Here is a 21,039-nt window from a genome sequence, read left to right as displayed (position 1 = left end):
AAAATTGACAAAATCAATGGTGAGCATAGCTACCCAGAGAGATGGAGGATCATTACTACACTAGGGGTTTAAATAACCTTCACAATATTATCTAGGCATTGCTTAACTGTTTGTTGTTATTTTATTGAGTGGATGAATTTGCGTTTACTGGCCTCACTATTGCAAATGATTCTGCAGAAGCGTGGAGCCATTATTTTGACAGAACAATAGTTGGGTTGCTCCATAATCATAACCATAAATGTAGAAATGTACTTAATTTCAATTTTCTTGAGCAAAATCTTCAAGGAGCTGGAAAAGGAGTTGTGTGGAAAAACAAACATAAATCAAACTGTATGAATCCCAATATTTACTCCTTCAGAAAGAACTTTCAACAGTCCAATATGTATAAATGTTTCCTACATTTTTTTTTTAGCAACATCAACTTCGTTGTCCTTAGCGTGGAATAAATGATGGTTGTGTTTGGAAAAGTGACCTAGCAGTGGAATCCTAATTTATACCAAACTTTTGCATTTGGTTCCGGCATTCCTATCAATTGCTACTCTATGGAATGTTCCCTGTTGCAGCAAATTCTGAAAAATATAGACCCAGATGCTTACTGCTTAATATGGAATGAGAGATATTAAGAATTTAATTTCCCAGGTCACATTAGAGTGACTGGCCTGGCTATGTCATAAAACTTCTGTTATTTCTGAATTCCTGGACATCAGCCTGTCCTGTTTCTCCTTCACATTGACAAGGATAAATTTACAGAAACAGAAACACTGATGTTGTTTCTAGTTTGGATAATGAAATATCTTTAAGAAAACAAGCAAGCTGAGAGAGCACCAAAGACCCTCACAGAAAAGAAGACTGGGATTAACCTCTTTCTTTCACCTTTCCAATAGCTACATTTCACTAGTCACTAGAGAACTCTATTCCCCCAGGCCTCAAGCCAGTCTCAAATCTCTTCATACACTTTTATTTATTCTATATAAATAAAATTCTTTTCAGCATATCACAACCTTCTGTAGTTTTGTTCCGTTTTGTTTTTCCTTAACCTACACATATGATGAACTTCTTTGAACTCAAGATCATAGCTTGCGTATAGACTAAAAGAAAAAAAACTTTTTTTTTTTTGGTATATAAATTAAGTAGTTTATTAGTGCATCGAACTACAAGGTTGGGTTGACATGATGCAGCTAGTTACATAAGGCAAGTTCTTCACATCTTTGAATGTTTAACAATAGTGGTTCAAAATCTCTGCTTTCAACTATTCAGTCCAAACACAAGGAACTTATTGTGCTCCTCTAGCTGTGAGCATCTCCCGGATATTATCTTCAGCTTCTTTTACACTCTGTTCCAAATATGATTTCGTTTGCTCCAGGTCCTTAATTTTTTCTTCTGCTATTTTTTGTTTTTCTAAGAGCTGATTGTGAATTACTTCTTTGGGAAGAAGGATAAACATTCGTCCTATACCTTCATACATCCTCGTTTCTTCAGCCAAAGTCATGATCTCTGTGTCTGCAAGATGTGCATGCTTTTTTGTTCTGTTCAGCTGATCTATCTGTATATCTGCCAGTTTCACCTTTTGTTGGGTTTCAACGACCTTATCTTGAAGTTCAGAAAATGCCTTTTTCAACTCAAGATCCACGGGTGCCGCCATTTTAACACAAGAAACTTGTGTTCTATTTTGCATGTTTCAGTTGTACAACTGTAAAAGCCTAAAACAGTGCTACGTAGTTGTCTGTAGGATAAAATACGTAAACTTATTTCATACGTTACCAATTGCTTCTGAGGCAGAAAAACTATTGGCACTGAAGACAGAAGGTAGTAACTAATAATCCATTAATAATACAACTGAAAGGCTAGTTATGAATGTTCATGTTCAGTTTTCCAAGCTTTATTGCACTCAGAGTAGAGACCTGCTTTTGGCTTACTGACAATACAAAGTGAACATTATGAGCACAGCAATTACTATGACAACAAGAGCTGTTGTGTAACATCATTGAACATGTCCATGTTGGCTTATCAGTTAACTTTGTGGACCATGAGATCAGTAAATTTTGATCTAACTCTGTAAGGGAAAATAGAAAGCTGACAAAACAAGTAAATTAAAACTTCAGATTATTTCACAGATTTTGCACTGACAAAAAAAAATCACATGGAGGATTAATTACTTACTTACCAGATTTTCTCATACTTTCTTTGTGTGATTATATTCAAAGCTGCTAAACATAATGTTGCATTGATATTTTGAAATAATTCAATCTATGCATCAAGTGATTTATAGCAACTTAAAATAATTTCATTAATATCTGTATTTACCTCAAAAGGGTTACAAACTAAACTTGGAGATGTGAGTTTTTAAGATAAGCAAATGCATTATTTGTTACTGATACTTTCTGTATGCCTAAAAAGTATCTCTGCTCTGTGCGGCTGTGAAAGGCTATGAGGATAAATAGAGAGGCCTATATCTAAGTAAACAGAAATTCCTGGAATTCATATATTCCTGAATAAAAATAATTAGGGTCATGGTACACAAAATATTAGGCACAAAAAGGCAATCAATTCACATTTAAGAGTGAATGTCTTTTTAATAAATTAGGAGATTCTTAATAGTTGCAGAAATCAATACTTATTGACTAAATATATAGGACTGGCAGGGGAATCTTTACTTTTTTATAATACTAGCAGACCTCTAGTGGCTGTTAATATAAATGATTCTGCCTTCTGTAATTTTGCATTTGAAATGTAAGTTCTGCAAGAGGAGGAGAAAGGTAATACAGTATATTAATAATACACAGCAGATGTTTTTTTTATATAGTGCTAGTATAATAAAGTCAACATTATTAATGGAATAATTTCCTAAAAATTATAATGCTACATCATCACAAAAATTACAGCTGTAAAAAAGGAAGCATTTTCTTCAACTCCTTAGTGGTCGTGCATCCCAATTTTAGGAATATTTTTACAAAATAGCTACTAGTAAGTTTATTATTTATTTATTTATTAGATTTATATTGCTGCCTATTCGCATATGGCAACTCAAGGCAGCTTACAGAATATAAAAAATCACATTTAAAAAACTAAAACTCATAAAAAATCAAATAAATTAATGTAATAAGTTGTTTTGATTACAAAGTTTAAGAAATGGACATAAATTAAACCAAATGATTGAATAAAGAGGAATATGATTTACACTGAAATATAGTTCATTCCTGAGTATCTAGAAAGTTGTAATAGATAAATCTGAGGATCCAAATAATAAAATCTTAGAATCTGAAATAAATACATGCAGAGACAGAGAGAGACAAGAGAGACAGAGAGAGGGGGGGGAGGGAGACTAGCTCATGTAACAACTACCCAATAACTACATTTTTATGTACAAGTGGCAATAAATGGAAACAGTGCTGCGCGCACACAGGCTTTAATGCTATTATATCTTTTATTCACTATTTTGAACTACCTAGGCATTTACAAGCAATTTGGGACAAGGTGAAAGTCATGTATCAAAAACTGACAATTTCAAACACTGACTGGGATAGTTAGGTACACTGTTCTCTGCATCAAGCATCAGTGCAGGCCAGGGCTGGCTTATGGATCAGAGTCTGCCTTTTCCAATTAGAATGATTATCTCGTTTTTTAATTTATACAAACATTGGTATATGAAACAAATTAAAATATGTTTGCCTGATTTCATTTAAATCACTTTATCTTACCATTACCAAAATATATGTTTTTGTGTTAGTTTGAAAAATATTTTTATTGTAAAGGTAGCAAAAAACAAAGAAGTCTACCATTAGATACTGACAGTAGACAATAGAATTAAAACATAAAGAAGCAACTAGTAAACATAAATAAAAACACTGTGGAAAAACTTTCTGGTTCTCCCCTTCAAACCAAGATATTTATACTACATATTGAATGTTAAAGTTTTAAGTCCTTCCATTTATTATTTTTTATTGGATTTATATTTCCTAGGAACCATATCCCAAATGTTTAAATTCACCCTGTTGTGCAATGTGTATATATATATAAGACCACTTTTTCTTAACTTTGGTTAGACTTCTATTATTGATATATACCATCATTTCTGCCATTGCTGAATATTAACTCTTATTGGTCTCCCAATCTGATACTGTCAGCACAATTTCTCTTTTTTCAATGTTGTGCCAATGTTTTCTTGTAGCTCTTAACATATATCTTGCTAAATTGTGATATTTTTCATTTATGTTTTCCAGGATTGCATCCAATAAAAATATTTGTGGTTTTTGATCAAAATTTATTTTTAGGATTTACTGAATATTTTGATGCATTTCTTTCCAGTATTTTTGAAGTTTTATTACATAATCCTCACATTTTATAGAATGTTTCTTCTACGTTAAAAGCTTTCCAACATTTATTATAAATTGATTTGTCTATCTTGATAATTATTGGTGAAAATAAAACATTTTGTACAAATTTTCACTTAAATTGTAACTGTTTATTGATTTTATTGATTTCCCCCCATAGCATCCCATTATTGTACTCGGATTATTTCTTTAAAGTTTTGCATTCACTTTATCATACAATTTTTCATTTATTCCATGTCATAAATGTCCAGTAACATTTTAATAGATAATATTCAATAGATATTGAAATTTTGGTATAAAGGTTTCAAATTTTGTTTTTGTTTGTCTCAATGCCCCCTCTTCTTTTCTGAGATCACTTTTTATTCTTCTAGTAATTTGTAAATGCAACTATTCCTACCTTTGTTAACAGTTCTTATTTTATTTATTTTTATTTATATATTTATTAAATTTATTTGCCCCCATCTCACTCTGGTGACTCTGGGCTGCTTACAACATCAAAATAAAGCTATATATATATATATATATATATATATGCATATTCTTTCTAGCCAGGTTTTACCTATGTAAACTTAGTTGTTCTTCAGCCCTAGGTTCTGTGAAATCTCATTCACAAATTCTTGGGCCCTTTTTCTAAAAAAGGGCCCAAGAACTTGTGAATGAGATTTCACAGAACCTAGGGCTGAAGAACAACTAAGTTTACATAGGTAAAACCTGGCTAGAAAGAATATGCACATAAAAGCCTATGAAAAAAGAAAAAAGATATATATATATATATATATATATATATATATATATATATATATATATATATATATATATATATATATATACCAATGTATATAAATACAATCCAATCACAATGAATATCAGATTATAACTAAAACTAAAAGATGGGGAGGAAAGGAGCAGAATATGGGGTGGGGGGGAGGTTATTAGTCGATCAACCATTTCCAGCATGATATTCTCCCATTAGGGCCCCAAGCCAATTGGCAGAGCCAGGTTTTCAGGCTTTTGTGAAAGGTCAGGAGGGTATTGGGCTAATCTCACCTCCGGGCATAAAATGTTCCCAAGGGTGGGAGCCACATAGTTCCTGCTATGTCTTTAGTCTGTTTTGTGAGTCTAGACACACCATGTTAGCATATGTAATTAAATTAAATTTGTTCCTAATATGCATGTAGGGTTTTTGGGGGGGTTCTTTTGAGTATTTTTACTGAATTTAAAATGACCACAGAAAGAAGAACTGTATAACTCCATTTTCTTTCATCATTTTTATATAACTTAGTTTATATAACTTAGAAATATGATTGTGGATTGCACAGATCAATGAACCATGTCACATCTGTCAGCCCTAGTCATACCTTTCAAGGCTGCATGGTATGAATGCAATATAACAGCATAAAAAAAGAAATAATTTGTCTTATTTAATCATGCTATTATAGGATTGTATCTATAATAGATTAGGCTTTGTTATCATTCCTAGTCTGGAATCAAGTCTCTTGATCTTTGGCAATACAGCACTGAACCATTTAATAGCTCCATTATAAAGGTGTCATGTAATTGCTAGTTTATGATGAAGGCTGCTTTATGTCAGGAGGAATTGTAATCTAGACATATCAAAAGGTGACCAAATGAGTTAATATTCGTCTAATTGTTTTTTCAAAAACGGGTAAATCCAGACTACAGTAGCACAAGTATTTTTACCAAATAAACAATCCAAAAATAATCTTTTACAAAGGGTAGGCAGGCAAACGTGGATGGAATAGCTTGATATTTTCCCTCATAACATTCATCATAGTCTTACATTTTTCAATGTTAGGTTGAAAAATGTAGAAGCAAGACAGAATAGAATATTTATTTATTGGCCAAGTGTGTTTGGACATACAAGGAATTTATTTTCAGTGCATAACCTCTCAGTGTACATACAAATAACAAAGTAATATAATCATAAGATACCAATAGGGGAAGGTAGTGGGAAAGATGAGAAGGATAATTGTAATACAGCCCTACTACATGGGTAAATATCCTTAGACATAAGACAATGCTGTGGGAATTAGGTGTTCGGCAGAATGATGGCATGAGGGGGGAAAACTGTCTCTGTGTCCAGTTCTTTTGGAATGCAATGCCCTATAGTGGCATTGCATTGTCCAGGATGTGAGGGGTCTGTAGATATTTTCTCAGCCCTCTATCTCACTGATGCAGTACATAGGTCCTCAATCAGTGATGGGTTTCAAAAATTTTCACTACCAGTTCAGTGGGCGTGGCTAGGTAGGGAGGCATGTGACTGAGTGGGTGTGGCCAACTTGACATCACTCATACCCATGACCACTCAGTCACATGACCCCCCCTCCTAGCCACACCTACAGGAAAAGGTAGGAAAATGATTGGAAATTCCACGTATCTACCCCTGCTCTCTCTTCGCCAGATGCCCCTGTTTCCCCTCCTTTAGCAGCCCTGGCCCTAGCCCCATTTCCTCTCCCACCACCGCGTCTTTGTTCAGGCTGCTTACCTTCTGCGGTGGCTAGTCCAGAGTCCAGAAGGCAAGCTGACTGGAGTTTTTGGCAGCCCCCATCCAGCTGCCACTGCTGGAAAGCAGCTGGCAAATATGCCTCCCAGCCACTACCTCTTTGAGAGTTGCTTTGTGGTTGTGGCAGCTGGCTGCAGGCCACCAAAAAGTACCGGAAGTCACAGAAAAAGCTGCTGCTGCCGTCGCTGCCATGTTCTTCACACATGCGCATCCCATTGGACTTGTAAGGCAATGGGATGTGCATGCATGAAGAACATGCGACAATGAACATGGCAGGCAGGGCGAGAGAGCGATGACTGGGGGATTGGTTCGGGGTGTGGCTAGCCGGCCATCGCTACCGGTTTGGTGACCTTGGCCAAATTTCTGCCAACGGTTCACACGAACCAGTGTGAACTGGCTGAATACCACCCCTGTCCTCAGTGGAAGGCAGGCTGGTTGCAATTTCATTACTGGAGGTTTTTAAGAAAAGATTGGACAGCAATTTATCTGAAATGGTATAGGGTCTCCTGCTTGGGGCAGGGGGTTGGACAAGAAGACCTCCAAGATCCCTTCCAGCTCTATTCTGACTGAATTTTTTCTGCAGTCCTAATTATTCATTGAACTCTGTACCTGTCCTGTCTGTTCAGTTGCTGTACCAAACCAGAAAGTTATAGAAGTACAGACAGATTCAACAATTCCTCTGTAGAACTGTATCAGCAGTTCCTTGGGCAGTCTGAACTTTCTGAGTTGATGCAGTTTTACCTTTTTAATGATAGTTCTAATGTTAAGTATTCATTTCAAATCCTGGGAGATTATAGAACCTAGAAACTTGAAGACTGTTGAGGGGGCAAATCCTGTACTATTTCTCATGTTTGTTCAGAGACCTTTCCTGGAGGTGTGAATGTTTGAATAGAAAAAGCTCACCCATTCCCTCTTGGATAGGGAACTGTAACAAAATGAAAAGGGATTTTTATGGTTTGACATAAACAAAATAGAGTTACTACCCTTTTTTATTAAAGTTTACTGACAGTGTTAAGCTATTTGGCCCTAGTTATATAAATATATTTTCTTAATTTTGTTTCTTTTTCTCCTCCCTTCTCTTCAAATCTGCATGCACCAAATTTAAAAGAATCAGATGAAAAGTTACATGAACAAAGTAATGTAAAGCTATTCTTTCAAAATTAAATTGTGAGAAATCTAATAAAAGAATTTGGAATGATTCCATATTCAAGGACTTACTTGCACACCCAAAGTGAGTGACATTTCCAAATATTCAACAGTAGCTTGTCTAACCCTAACAACAGTTTTCTAGTTCAGAATCTGAACTAGAACTTCAGATTGTGGTCAAATTTGTCCATGTGTTAAGAGATTAAGGAATTTAGAGAATACCTGAATGCTAGAACCAAGCAAGATGCATAAAGGAAGGTAATGTTGATTTTCTGACTCAGCTGGCATTAGATTCATATGTGTCTTTATTTATTACATAGCAAAAACGACCCCAACTGAAGGATCAAGTCAAACACGAACATCTCTCCAGTAAAAGATCATTTTTCCAGTAAATAAAATCACGAGACATAAATATAACATATTCTTATGATTTTTTATACTTTTGCCAGTATGAGTGTGTATTGATTACTATAAAAAGTAGAAAAGTGATAAGAACATGAAGCATTTCTGTTTCCTGAGTGAGAAAGAAGAAAATTTCATTTGTGAGACCTAAGTAATCATGTAATAAAATTAAGAACTTGATTATAATCAGCTGGCAGTATTTTGTTGCTAAGAAGCAAAACAATTTTGAAGCAATTATTGTTATTAGAAGTTATATTCACTTGCTCATACTGGACCAGTCAGAACTCTGCACTGCATCTCCTAATTACATCATTCACATTAATATTTTAAACTTCTGAAAACATATTACAGAATAAAGTAAAATATATACAAGTGCAATATTTTTTAGGAAAACAGAATAATCTGAAAATAAATCAAAGAATGTGCAATTAGAAAAAGTCTGTTTTTTAACTTTCTTCTTGCATATTTTATTTCTAAACAGATATAGATACTAGTAGCCATTCAAAGCACTGACAATTGGAAGTATACAAGAACTGCTCCATGTTTATTTTACTTATAGTATATTTATCCTATTTTTTCCCTCTAAGGAATTTAGCAGGGTATACTATCCTGCTTTGGGCACACAAGAATATTGGTTAGCCTGATTTCTCAGTAAAAATAAGCAGAATTTAAACACTGCCAGGAGTTTGATCCTCACCGATTTAAGGTTGACTCAGCCTTCCATCCTTCTGAGGTCAATAAAATGAGGATTGTTCGGGGCAATATACTGACTCTGTAAACCACTTAGAGAAGGCTGGAAAACCATGAAGCAGTATAGAACTCTAAATGCTTTTACTATTATCTGATGTTCCCTTCCTATTATTAAAGTAAAATTTCTCTGCCTGAGCCTAGGGCAAGGATTTTCTTACCATGGCAACCGATTAGGAATCCTGACTGTTTGGTCTGCACTATTTTTTCAAATATTGGGGGAAATGAATATAAAATGTATTAAGGAAAGCTACGTGAAGAAATCTTTATATTGAGAAAAGTTGCATATACAACTGGGCATAAAGCAAACAAATCGTGTTTTATATGACAATAAATGTATGGCAAGGTCCATAAAGAATCATGCAGGAATTAGAGCAAATTCATGAAAGAGTATATATAAAACCAACACAGATTTGATCTATTTGTAGGACAACTGATGAGCCTAGCTCAAATGGAAATTCATATATTTTTACAAGCAATCCTTCACATTTTGTGACACAAATAATTCAAAACACTGTAGAATAATGTTTGATTAGCTTAGCCATCATTCTGCAGTCAGTAGGAGCCTCACAAAGAATTCACTAAAGTGCCCAGCACTGTTGTTATAATTGTATTAATAGTAAATGTAACTTAGTTTCTTCTTCTAAAGTTGATATTAATTTGTGAAAAATACATTGCATCTGAGAAAACTCAATGAGTAGCACTTTCTTTGAAGCAACTGGAGGTTATGTCAATCAATGAAGAGTGCTATGTGCCAGCTTTGCTTAAATCTTTTATAAGTTTCAAAAGTATTAATCTTCAGTACAGTGGCATCACCTTCAATTTGAAGAAACCTTTTTACCTTGCCATCAGGGGAAAAAATAGGTCAATCAATTTTCAATTCAGCACCAAAGCCATTTCACACATGCAGATACAGCATATAGCTCCATTATTTTGCTTTACTTTTTAATTTACTGACAAATTAATACATAGTTTCTGTTAGTATTGATATTGGTGCATGGTATTAAAAGTGAGAATGTCTTTTTGTCTTCACAATTATACAAGAGATGTAAGGTGGTTCCGCATATTAGTCTAGCCTTATGTCTAGGCTAAAGCTATTCATGAAGTTTGGGGAGACATGGAAAGCATAAATTTCTATTTTAACTGTTAACAACCTCAAGCTTGAAATGCTGTTTTTCTCATTTCTTTTCAAATACTCAGTGTTTAAGTATGTATATTTACTTGTTCCAACTATATCATAATACATGACATGTGCCTAATCTAAATTGAACTCTTGTGCAGAATTCAAGAATTTTTCCCTATTACAACAGGAAAGCCAGACTTAATCAGTGAATAAAAAGCTGTACGATAATGGTTTTTTGTGCTTGACCAAGCAGTTATGTTGCAATTTACTACCAAGCTGAATTATTTGTTTATGACAACTGTAATACTTTTTAATTAGGATATGATTAATTCCTTATCATAAGCAACAAGCATTATCCTTTAGTTTAAACTGACAATTATATAAAATGTGTTATAAGAGTCATCCAATGGTTTTCTTCATTGGCATTATTTTTTTTTCTTTTTTAAAGGTGCAGGATCCAAAAATATCCCTTTTCACTTTATCTGAAATTCAAAGAAAAGAAACTTCTATATGAATTTTCTTTTGAAATCTAGCTGCTTCTGCCCTCCTCCCATTCTTTAAATTCAAGTGTCATACCACTGTCTTCTAAAGGTATTTAAAAGGTCAGTGATGTTCCATATGAAGCAGGCAGAATGTCAACCAAATGAAGGAACAAGAATTCTTGCATTCCAAGAAAAAAACTGGGAATAAAAAAAAAATATTTCAAGTATATAAATTCTTTGTCAACCTCCTCAAGAAAATATTAATTATCTTTCAATGTTATGAACTATGCTCAAAATGTTCAAAGAGTAGATTTAGCAAATTTCAATTTAAAAACAAAATAATAGAAATTTTGTTTTCAGGTAAGCAATGCACTTAGCTGTACTTATAAGAAACACATGTGCTATACTCCATTCCATAAGGAATAAGCACAGGAAAAGAATTCCAGTCACTAGGATAGAAGGCTTATTGTCATGTACCATTCACTTGCATCCGACCCTTGGCCACTCTATAGATCAGCACACTCCATAACCCTCTATCTCTCACCACCTCCTTCAGATCTGTCATGGTCTACCTAGTGTCATCCTTTATAGTGTCCAGCCAGAGGGTACTAGGGCAGCCCTTTCTCCTTTTTCCATTGATTACTCCCAGCATGATTGATTTTTCAAGTGTGTCAGTTCTCATGACATGACAAAAGTATGACAGCTTCTGTTTGGCAATCTTGGCTCCAAGTGATATTTTTGGTGAGGTTTGGTCTAGGATTTCTTTGTTATTTTTGCAATCCATGGGATGTGTAAGTCACCACCAACCACACAGTTCAAAGGCATCCACCCTTCTCCTATCTGCTCCAAAGGTGCTTTTTCAAAAAGCAACCGGACTTCCTTTGTTTTTCCTTGAAGACGTTTAACTTCTGATCCAAGAAAATTCTTTAGTTCTGACTTCCTTTGTTCCTTTGGGACAACCATGACCTGAATGACTGAGAATCTCCATAGACATCCTCTTGTCTGCCTTTTTCAGAGTCCAAATTTCACAGCCATAAGTAGCAATTGGAAAAATTATTGCATTAACTAATCTGCATTTGGTTTTGAGGCTGATATCTTTAATATTCCAGATCTTATGGCAGACATTGCAATTCTTCCAAGTGCTATACATCTTTTGATCTTAGGGCTACAGTCACACTTTGGTTGATTGTAGAGCCCAGGAAGATGAATTCCTTTACTTTTTCAATGGTCTCATTGTTGATCTGCACTCTTTTTTTTTATTATTTATTTATATGCCGCCCTTCTCCGGAGACTCAGGGCAGCTTACAATGTGCTAAGCAATAGCAATAGCCTTCATCCTTTTGTATATTTATACAAAGTCAGCTTAGAGGTAGTTGACAAAGAGGTCAACTCTGACCTCTTTGTTCTCTGCAATTGTCATTATCTTTGTTTTCTTGATGCTAAAGTGCATCTATATTTTTCACTTTCATCTTTGACTCTCAGGATTAGCCACTCCAGATCCTCCTTGCTTTCTACAAGCAGTGTTGTATCATCTGCATATCAGAGATTGTTGATATTCCTACCACCGATTTTAACACCAATGGTAGATTCCTCCAAATGTACATTTCTCGTAACTATTTCTGTGTACAGTACATGTAAGTAGTGTAGATGGCAGGTTGAAAACTTCTGGGTGCGTTTTTCAATTTTGAACCATTTTGTGTCTCCATATTCCATTTTACAGTGGCTACCCAATCAGAGTACAATGGCTGAATGAGTTAGGTGTAGTGTGGTGTTATTCCCAGCTCTTTGAGGCAGTTCCAGAGCTTGTCATTGTCAGTACAACAGAAAGTTTTTGTGTAGTCAATGAAGCACATGTACAGGTTTGTTTTGTATTCCTTTGCTTTTTCTATTCTCTTGTAGATTAGCAATGTAATCACATGTTTCTCTTCCTTTCTGAAATCATGCTTGTACATCAGGCAGTTTTCTGTTGGTGAGATTATCTTCAAGATAATTTTATTCACATGTGTTATCAAGGCTATGGTTTGGTGGTTGGAGCAGTCTTTCGTATCATCTTTTTTAGGTATTGAGATAAATACTGACCTTTTCCAAACTTTGGGCCAGATTTCCATACACTTTGGCAAAGCGCTGTCAGTCTTTTTGTTGGCAATGATCTCAACAACTCTGCAGGAATTCCATCAATTACTGGGGCTTTGCAGTTAGGCAATTGGTTAAGTGTCCTCTACTTCCTCCTCCAGGATATCTGGTTCTATTTCTGGTAGGTCAGCTTCTCCTCTTATGGGCTGGCCTTGTTTTTCATTTTGTGTAAAGTTCTTCTGCATTTTCCCCACTGCTTTTCTCTGATTGCTTGTTGTTGGTCATAGAAGGCTACTTGTGGGTAAATTACAGACAATTAATTATCTTAGGGTAATGCCCCAAGGATTCAAATTTAGACCTAGGATTCAACTTTAGAAAAAAAAATAGTCCTGTTCTAGATGGATTTGGAATATCAACTGATGTAGCCAAAGCCCTGAAAAAAGTAACCAGCATAAGACAACTTCTAGAAATAAAATGAAATAGCCCATTGGGAACAGATCAAAACTTAGTTATACCCTGAATTCCAAAGAAGCAGAGAACAAGATGAAACTGGCAAATTATACAAAAGTAGGGAGGGAGACCAATATTTTGGAAAATGTTATAAAAGGAGGGTGAATTGATTAGAAATAAACAGTCTAACAAGTGGCCACATTCTGATGGCATGTCTCACTCATCTCATCTGGGCTCTGATAATCAGAGACTCAATGTTGGTGGACTTCAGGACCTGCAGATTGGAAACATGGTCTTGCCAATGAATGCTAAGGATGGGGGAAAGAGTTCTTTTTTAGATATGCCTTTGATTCAGAGTCCAGGACTCACATCCATATAGAGGAAAGTGGTAACCAGCTCTGTCCTCAGGAGCAAGCAACAGACCAACTCCTAAATAGCCAAAATAAGCAACTTTATGCTTGACCCTTCCCCTTCCTAGCTGGCACTTTCTTAACTTCTGTAGACTTAACTTTGTAGAGATATGGATGTTGATACAGCACTCTAGTGCACAGCTGTCCCAATACCTGGCTGGCCTTGCTGATCCTGTAGTCATTTTTTTTTTTGTTAAAGACCCATTGCTCAAGATGATGCTTACCAAGTATTTGTAGTGTTTACATTGGTGAGGTGGGTGTCATTAACAATGATTTTTGCTTCTATAGGATGGGTGTTTGGCATGAGCTGGTAAAGTAATTCAGTTTTGTTCAGGCTGATAGGCCAAACAGCTAACAGTTTCTGAGAATTTGTTTAGCATCAACTAAGGATCACTGTCCTTGTGTGCCAGGAGCACTTGGGCATTAGCAAAGAGGATTTCTTGAATGACTGTAAGGGACGCTTTGTGCATTCAAGAGGCAAGGGTCAAAGAGAGAGTTGTTCAGTCACTACCTGATGTACACTCCCTTCTTCAGACCCTGGGCAGCATGAAACAATATGTAAGAAAAAAACAGATTGAGAGGGACTGGGACTAGCACACAGCCCTTTATTACACCATTGGAAATGGCAAATACAGCTAATGTAAAGTACCTGTCGTGTCATTGCATCATGGAATAGATGAATCAACTTCAAAAATTTCCTTGGGCACTCATAATATCTCAGAATGATCCAGAGAGCCTCTCTGCTTACAGTGTCAAATGCCTTTCTCATGATAATGAAGACAAAGAGGCTTGTTCTACTTGAAGCACTTCTCCTGGACTTGCCTCATGGCAGATATCATGTTGCTGTACTCCTTTCTGGCTGAAAACCACACTGTGCCTCTGGAGATTTCTTTCTGAGACAATGACAAGCCTGCTTAGGAGAATATGGGCAAAGATCTTGCCTGTGATGGATGACAAGGAGTTATCTCAGCAGTTTCTGGAGTTTAAATTGCTTCTCTTATTTTTATAGAGAGCCACTATAAGAAGTATATCCTCTGTGGACCAAATGTCTTCCAAGTCATTTTGGAATGCCTGCAAGGTGTTTGGGTTTAGTGTTTTGCAGATCTCAGCAGGAAAGCTATCCTGGCCTGTTGCTTTATTAGAGGTCATCTACATGAGATCATTTTCTTGATCTCATCAGTAGAAGAAGGAAGGTCTAGGACAGGGGTGTCAAACTGGTGGCTCATGGGCTGGACCCATCATGCAGAGGCCACACCCACCCCAGCTCTGCAAATGGGAAAAACATCACAAAACATCACATGATGGAAATGTGACGCTGCAAGTTTGACACCCATGGTCTAAGACATTCAAGACTAGCAGCTGAGGAATCTGCTGCAAGATACCATGATCAAATCTGGGTGGCCTATTGAGTAAGTTGAAAAAGTGTTCAGCCCAGTGGTTTTTCAGTCCTCCTTGGTCTTTGATCAGTCTCAACCTATATCAGGCCCAAGCCCAGAGATGAGACAGTGAGATCCAGTTGAGTTCAAAATTGTATTTACTTGCACCTAACGGACAGAATCTTGCCAAACTAAAGCTATAAGTTTCTAACCTACTAGATGTATCCTGAGATATTTTAAGGTGTGATTACCCTGGATCTCTTCCCTTCTCCCCCATCCATTTTGGGACTGCACATTCTCTTAATCTGGGTCTCTTTCTGAAAAGGCTCTGAGTTGCAAAAACATTCCTTTGCTGCTGCTGCAGATGCACATTCCATCCCATCCCATCAAGTGAAACAAGAGGGTGCATCCTGATTTAGAAGGACCATACACTTTATGGCACTGAAGAACTCTCTGGTGGCATATGTGTCTGCATAGCATTTCACCTGCTCAGCCTCCTTGTGCCACCATTTGTTCTGTATTTCTCAGTTTTATCTATACTTTAAATTACTGATATTCAAACTTTTCTTTCTTTGATGTGATGGTGGATTATTCTGCCAGTCTGCCAAGGTCTTGTTCTTGGCCTGTTGGCCTGCTGAAATGGTTTTGTGGTTTTCATCAAGCCAGTCTTTATACACCCATATTTTCAGTCCAAGTACAGTCTGTCCGATACCTTCTTTACACTGTATCCACTTTTTAAAATGGGTTCTTACAAGTGATAACTTGCTGGAGAGGTTTTCAGTAAGTACATCTTGGAAGTGTAGGACTTGATCTGTTTCTTGTAGATTGCTGATATGGATTGGCTTTCTGACAGTTCTTGGTTGCTTATGATGTAAAGGGGCTATGTGAAGTTTGAGGAATGAACAGACCAGACTATCTAGTACTCATCATCTCGCATGATATAAATGATGGCGATGTCTTTAAGATCGTGCTGATGTACTATGACATAGACAGGTAGGTCCCAATGTTTGATCTAGGATGCATGTAGGTAGTTTATATTTGTTTGCAAATATGACCATAGTGTTAGTGATGCAGAGGTAATGCTTCACAAAGTATATTAGTATCTTGGAAGCATTAAAGCAATTATGTCCTTTTTAAGACTTTCACAGTGGCTTCAAAGTCTATCCAATTTACAGGACATGTCTCTGCATACAGAGATAATATTTCTGTTAGGGTCAGATGGTTTTTGTTTAAAATGGTTTGAACAGTCCTATAAAATAGTTCATCACATTCAGGAATCAACAACTGCCTGCTAATAATCAGAAATAAAGAGCCTGTTTGATGTGATGGTTAAGGCTTCAGCCCAGAAACTGGGAGATTCTGAGTTCTAGCCCTGCCTTAGGCACACAGCCAGCTAAGTGACCTTGAGCTAGCCTCTTTCTCTCAGTCCCAGGAAGGAGGTAAAAGCAAATCACTTCTGAGAAATCCTGCCAAAAAAACTGCAGTGACTTGTCCAGGCGGTGTCTGAGAATTAGACACAATTGAATAGAAGAAAAACAAAAACAGAAATCAATAAAGAAAAAACTCATATTATCTATTAAACATTAAAATATCTTACCATCTTGCTGACTTTGAAGATTTTGTGGACTTTGAATTCTTTCTTCAAGATTTGAACTGAGATCAGAATTCACAGCAGACATTCTGGTAGAATCACTCAAATCAAATTCATCACTTTCTATGGAACTTTCATCCTGAAAATATAACATTCCATATCACAGCCTATTTAAAATATCAAGGTAATTTTCAAACGTGTTTGTACTGAATTGGATTATGCCAGGTAATAACAAATCTAGCAAGAAATGCATATAAAGAGTCAGAACACTTAAGATTGTAAGCATCTATGTAACGAATAATTAACTGGCTGATTTCCCCCTGGAACCCTATATTCACACACACATATGCTATGTATAAATGGATTCATAATTAATGATTAAATGGAACAGAGATAGAAGGTTGCACAAAACAGCTGTAATTTCTACAAACAGGTGACCATAATATTTCTACCTCTTAAAAATGCAGAATGAAATGGTGTAAGATAACAGTATCTTTGCTACAAATCCTAGCAAAGAAAAAGAAAATATAAAGGATTTGTATAAACTCCATCAAATTGTAATAGATGCTATGGTAAGACATCAGATAAAGAATAGCAAAATACTTTGGAGTTATGAAGGATAGGGAAAAAATAATTTTGGGGCAATTGAAGCAGAGGAATAAATTTTGGATAAGTCATGAATCAGAACAGATTATCATTGTTTCAATGCTAGCTCTTGTTATTGAAAAGCATTAATGTATAAGCCGAATTTTGTTTTCCACCCAACATATATGCAAGCCTGATGAATTAATTCTTATAAATAAACATTTAGTATAAATTCAGCATGCATTTTTTAAATTATGAAGCATTACATTACATATAAAATGTATTTACATTTTCTAGGGCCTCCCTGTCAATCTATTCTTCACAGTATACAATATATCCATGAAATGAACTCTTTCCTGATGAAAGGGTAGAGATTCGTTTTCTATCATACTTACGGTAATCTAGTGTGAAAATTAGTTTACTAGTCTGCCGGGGAAAGTATTCATCAGAAAAAACAATACTGTTTTCCAGAATAAAAGTAGTTTGATATAAGTCTTTTTCCCTCAGCACAGTTAACATCATGCAAGAGGCAAAGAAAACTAGCCTGCTGGCCCTAGTCTTATTTCTTCACCACTATATGTTCACACCAAGATCTAAATAAGGGAAAATCTTCCATGTAGGATGTACATTTTCTCCTATCCAGATTTCTACCCATAATGTGGAGATAACCCACCTCCTCTACGCTATGCAGTATCTGAATAAAACTATAACAAGGTTATATAGTATATACCTAAATAGATAACTAAAATAAACAAATTTAATAAATGAAACAAACTGAATAAATAAACTGACTACTTATTCCTAGGATCCCCAATTCAGAGGAAGAATTAGCTTTCAGAGCTTTTATTTTCATGGAAAGAATAAATGTAGTCAAAAGTAATAAGTATTACACAGGAAGCAGCTATAATTGTCAGGTAGCATTGTTTTAAATGATTGCTTTGTAACAGATTGTCTACCATATAAGTTATTTTATGAATAGATAATGACTTCTTTACAAAGTAGTTTATTTTGCAAGAGCATTCACATATACTCAAAAATCTAGATCTGCTAACAATCCCCAAAAAAGTAGAGAATTTCTGATTTAAACTATAGTAAATGAATTCATTGTAAGACATGAAATAGCCTAAATTGCTCTTTTTTAAAAAAAAAAAAATTACAAAGCACCAACCGTAACTATTTAAGTAATATACAGAAATTCCACTACTGAAAGTTTGAACTAGATGCCAATTGTTTTCTAGGCTTATTTAACAGGAGGTTCAAAAAGTCAAGATTGTGGACATGACTGCAAATCAACCCGCCCCACCCTCTTTAAACATGCAATGTGCATAAAAAAGGTGAAACTTGAAAGTATCACAGACCATCTTGGTTTTTTTTAAATGAACCTAATCCTTTGCATGTATATCCTTAGGACAGGGGTGGCCCTTTTACAACCTGTGGATTTCAACTCCCAGAATTCCAGAGCCAGCTTGGCTGTCTCAGGAATTCTGAGAGTTGAAGTCCACAGGTCATAAAGGGGCCATATTTGCCCACCCCTGCCTTAGGTGATAGTGGAAGGCATGCAAACCTAGGCTTTATTTCCTGAAATACTATATATAATCACTACTACAGGCTATGCAGCAGCTCTTTGTCTCTAAGACAATTGCAGACGCTACAGCGGGCTTCATTTATGCTCCATAGTCCCAAGATAGCAGACAACTGGGAAAAATAGGGCAGAGCAATGCTCTGCAGTTATGCCTTCTTTAGACAGTGGATGCTGTTATGAATTGTACTTTCTGAAAGGAAATTGTAAGTGAAGTAGTTGAATAGATATTTTTTTAAAAACTTTTTATACAAAGAGGCAGCTCCCTACGGCTGCAAACTTGGAATGTATTAGTAAAACCTACATGGTAAACTGCTTTGGGTTTCTTTTCATTTCTGGTTGTTGCAACACAATTATAACAGGTAAACTGGTATTTTCTTATAACAATGCTGCTTCTAAGAAAGTAACAAGTCTAGTGTTCTGCCCCAGCTACGGACCCCAAAGAACACAGCACACACAGGTCTGTACAAAACTTAAATTTACTAAAATAACTCAGTCTTTTCCAAACAAAGGCTGTTAATAAACTTTCTTAACAGCCTATAAGAAACCAAGGATAAAGTAATCACAATCTTACTAAGGTTGGCAGAAAGCCCAGAAGCAATTTGCAGAGAATCCAGACGCGAAGGAGAATGAACTAAAGTTGTTCCCTACAATTTGCTTTAGTTGGCGTTCCTCCTTAAATAGGCTAAGGGAGTGGCCAATTAGCCCCAAGCCTTACTTTCAAAGAGACCTCCTCCTGAGGGGCCACTCCTGCCTTTTGGCCACTCTGCGCACCCGTGCATCAAGAAGAGGCTCCTCCTCTTTTTCCTCTTCACTTAAAGGAGCTTCTGGAGGTTCTGAAGGCCCTGGCTGAATCCCTGCCTCTGGTACCACATCTTCTCCAGCCTCCTCATTGTCTGACTCGAGTGCCAGCTGCACAGGCTGCTGGCACAACACCATACCAATCTCCTCGCTGTTAGAATCAGCTACAATCTGCACAGGCCGCTGATGGGCCACAACATCTAGTTCCAGCACTGTGGCTCTTTCCCGAATCACCCAAGGTCACTCCATATATTACAATTTATAATCATGTATTGACTAGGAATGTGTCATGATTCCCCCTGCTCACTTATTAGTTCAAATAATTCCAAAGGAATAGTACTTGATTAGAAGCAAGGAGAGACTCTAGTCTACTCTCATCCTCAAAAGCCAACTAGATGATTTTGGAGTAGGTGCCCCTTTCAGCTCAACCTATCTCACAGGGTTATTGTTGTAGGGGGGAAAAATAGGAAGAGGGAACACTGTATGCTGCTTTGAGCTCCTGAGGGAAAGGTGGAATGCAGATGTAATAAATCAATAAAAATGAATTGGAAAAAAACCCAGAAAGAATGCATATCTAACTGATGATCGAGTAGGCTTCTAACTGGAAGCAATCAATTAAAAATAATTTAACCTAATGAAAAATAATGGAAATGTTTTATAGCTCCCGTGTTTATGGTACTAATTTTATGACTAAGACTAGGTCACAACCCCTTAGTTACATTGTTCCTCATTGTTGTCATGTTACATATTCAGATTGATCATCCTATCTTCCAGGATCATATACATTCATAATAGGTAAGGAGAGTAACGCGTCATAATCACAGGTGAAATCCAGTCGGTTCTCACCAATTTGCCTGAACTGTTAGTAAATTGCTTAGGCAGTTCGGAGAACTGGTTAAAAATAAAGTGCAAGAGAGCTTCTCTCTCTCTCTCTCTCTCTCTCTCTCTCTCTCTCTCTCTCTCTCTCTCCCCTTCCCTTCCCTTCAGTTAATAGCTCCACTTAACAGTTGCAGCTGGAATGCAGCCAATACACGCTGAATCAAGTCAATAAGCAACAGAAACTGACAGGATTAGGGCAGGGAAACCCATCAATCACCCATCTAGGGATGGGATTAACCTCTTCCCTTCAGGAAGAAGGACAAGATTACAAACATTTTCATTATAAAGAGTATTAAGTAACACTTCTGTGATCAGCTGATACTCCCTGGAGTTTCCCAAGACCTTGCAGTGTTGGCTACTTCTTTTTTCTTTCTCGGGGAAAAGATACAGGAGGGGACAATGATGCAGCTTGATCATACAGGCCGTGAATTTAATGCATGTGTGGTCCAGTCAGCTGTATTGCTTCTGCTGTGAAGACCCAATTTAGAACATAGAGAACATAGAATAATAGAGTTGGAAGGGTTAATGGCTTTTGGCAGC

The 21,039-nt window shown here is 36.3% G+C and overlaps 1 protein-coding gene and 1 pseudogene across 3 annotated transcripts in view; both read right to left on the bottom strand.

Moving 5' to 3' along the window:
- Positions 1–21,039, bottom strand: part of NOL4 (nucleolar protein 4) — a 139,417-nt gene that overhangs the window by 56,157 nt on the left and 62,221 nt on the right. For all 3 annotated transcript variants that reach the window (XM_070942314.1, XM_070942315.1, XM_070942316.1), the window contains exon 5: positions 16,662–16,794. In XM_070942314.1, coding sequence (XP_070798415.1) covers positions 16,662–16,794 — 133 coding nt within the window. The remainder of the gene's footprint in view (positions 1–16,661; positions 16,795–21,039) is intronic.
- LOC139315836 (prefoldin subunit 1 pseudogene) lies at positions 1,223–1,675 on the bottom strand (annotated as a pseudogene).

The sequence above is a fragment of the Pituophis catenifer genome, unplaced genomic scaffold (genome assembly GCF_029215685.1).
Source record: "Pituophis catenifer annectens isolate HBS135680 unplaced genomic scaffold, rPitCat1.0.hap2 SCAF_3, whole genome shotgun sequence".
Lineage (NCBI taxonomy): Eukaryota > Metazoa > Chordata > Lepidosauria > Squamata > Colubridae > Pituophis > Pituophis catenifer.
Note: the sequence above shows the minus strand (reverse complement) of the source record. Positions and strands in the feature narration are given on the sequence as shown.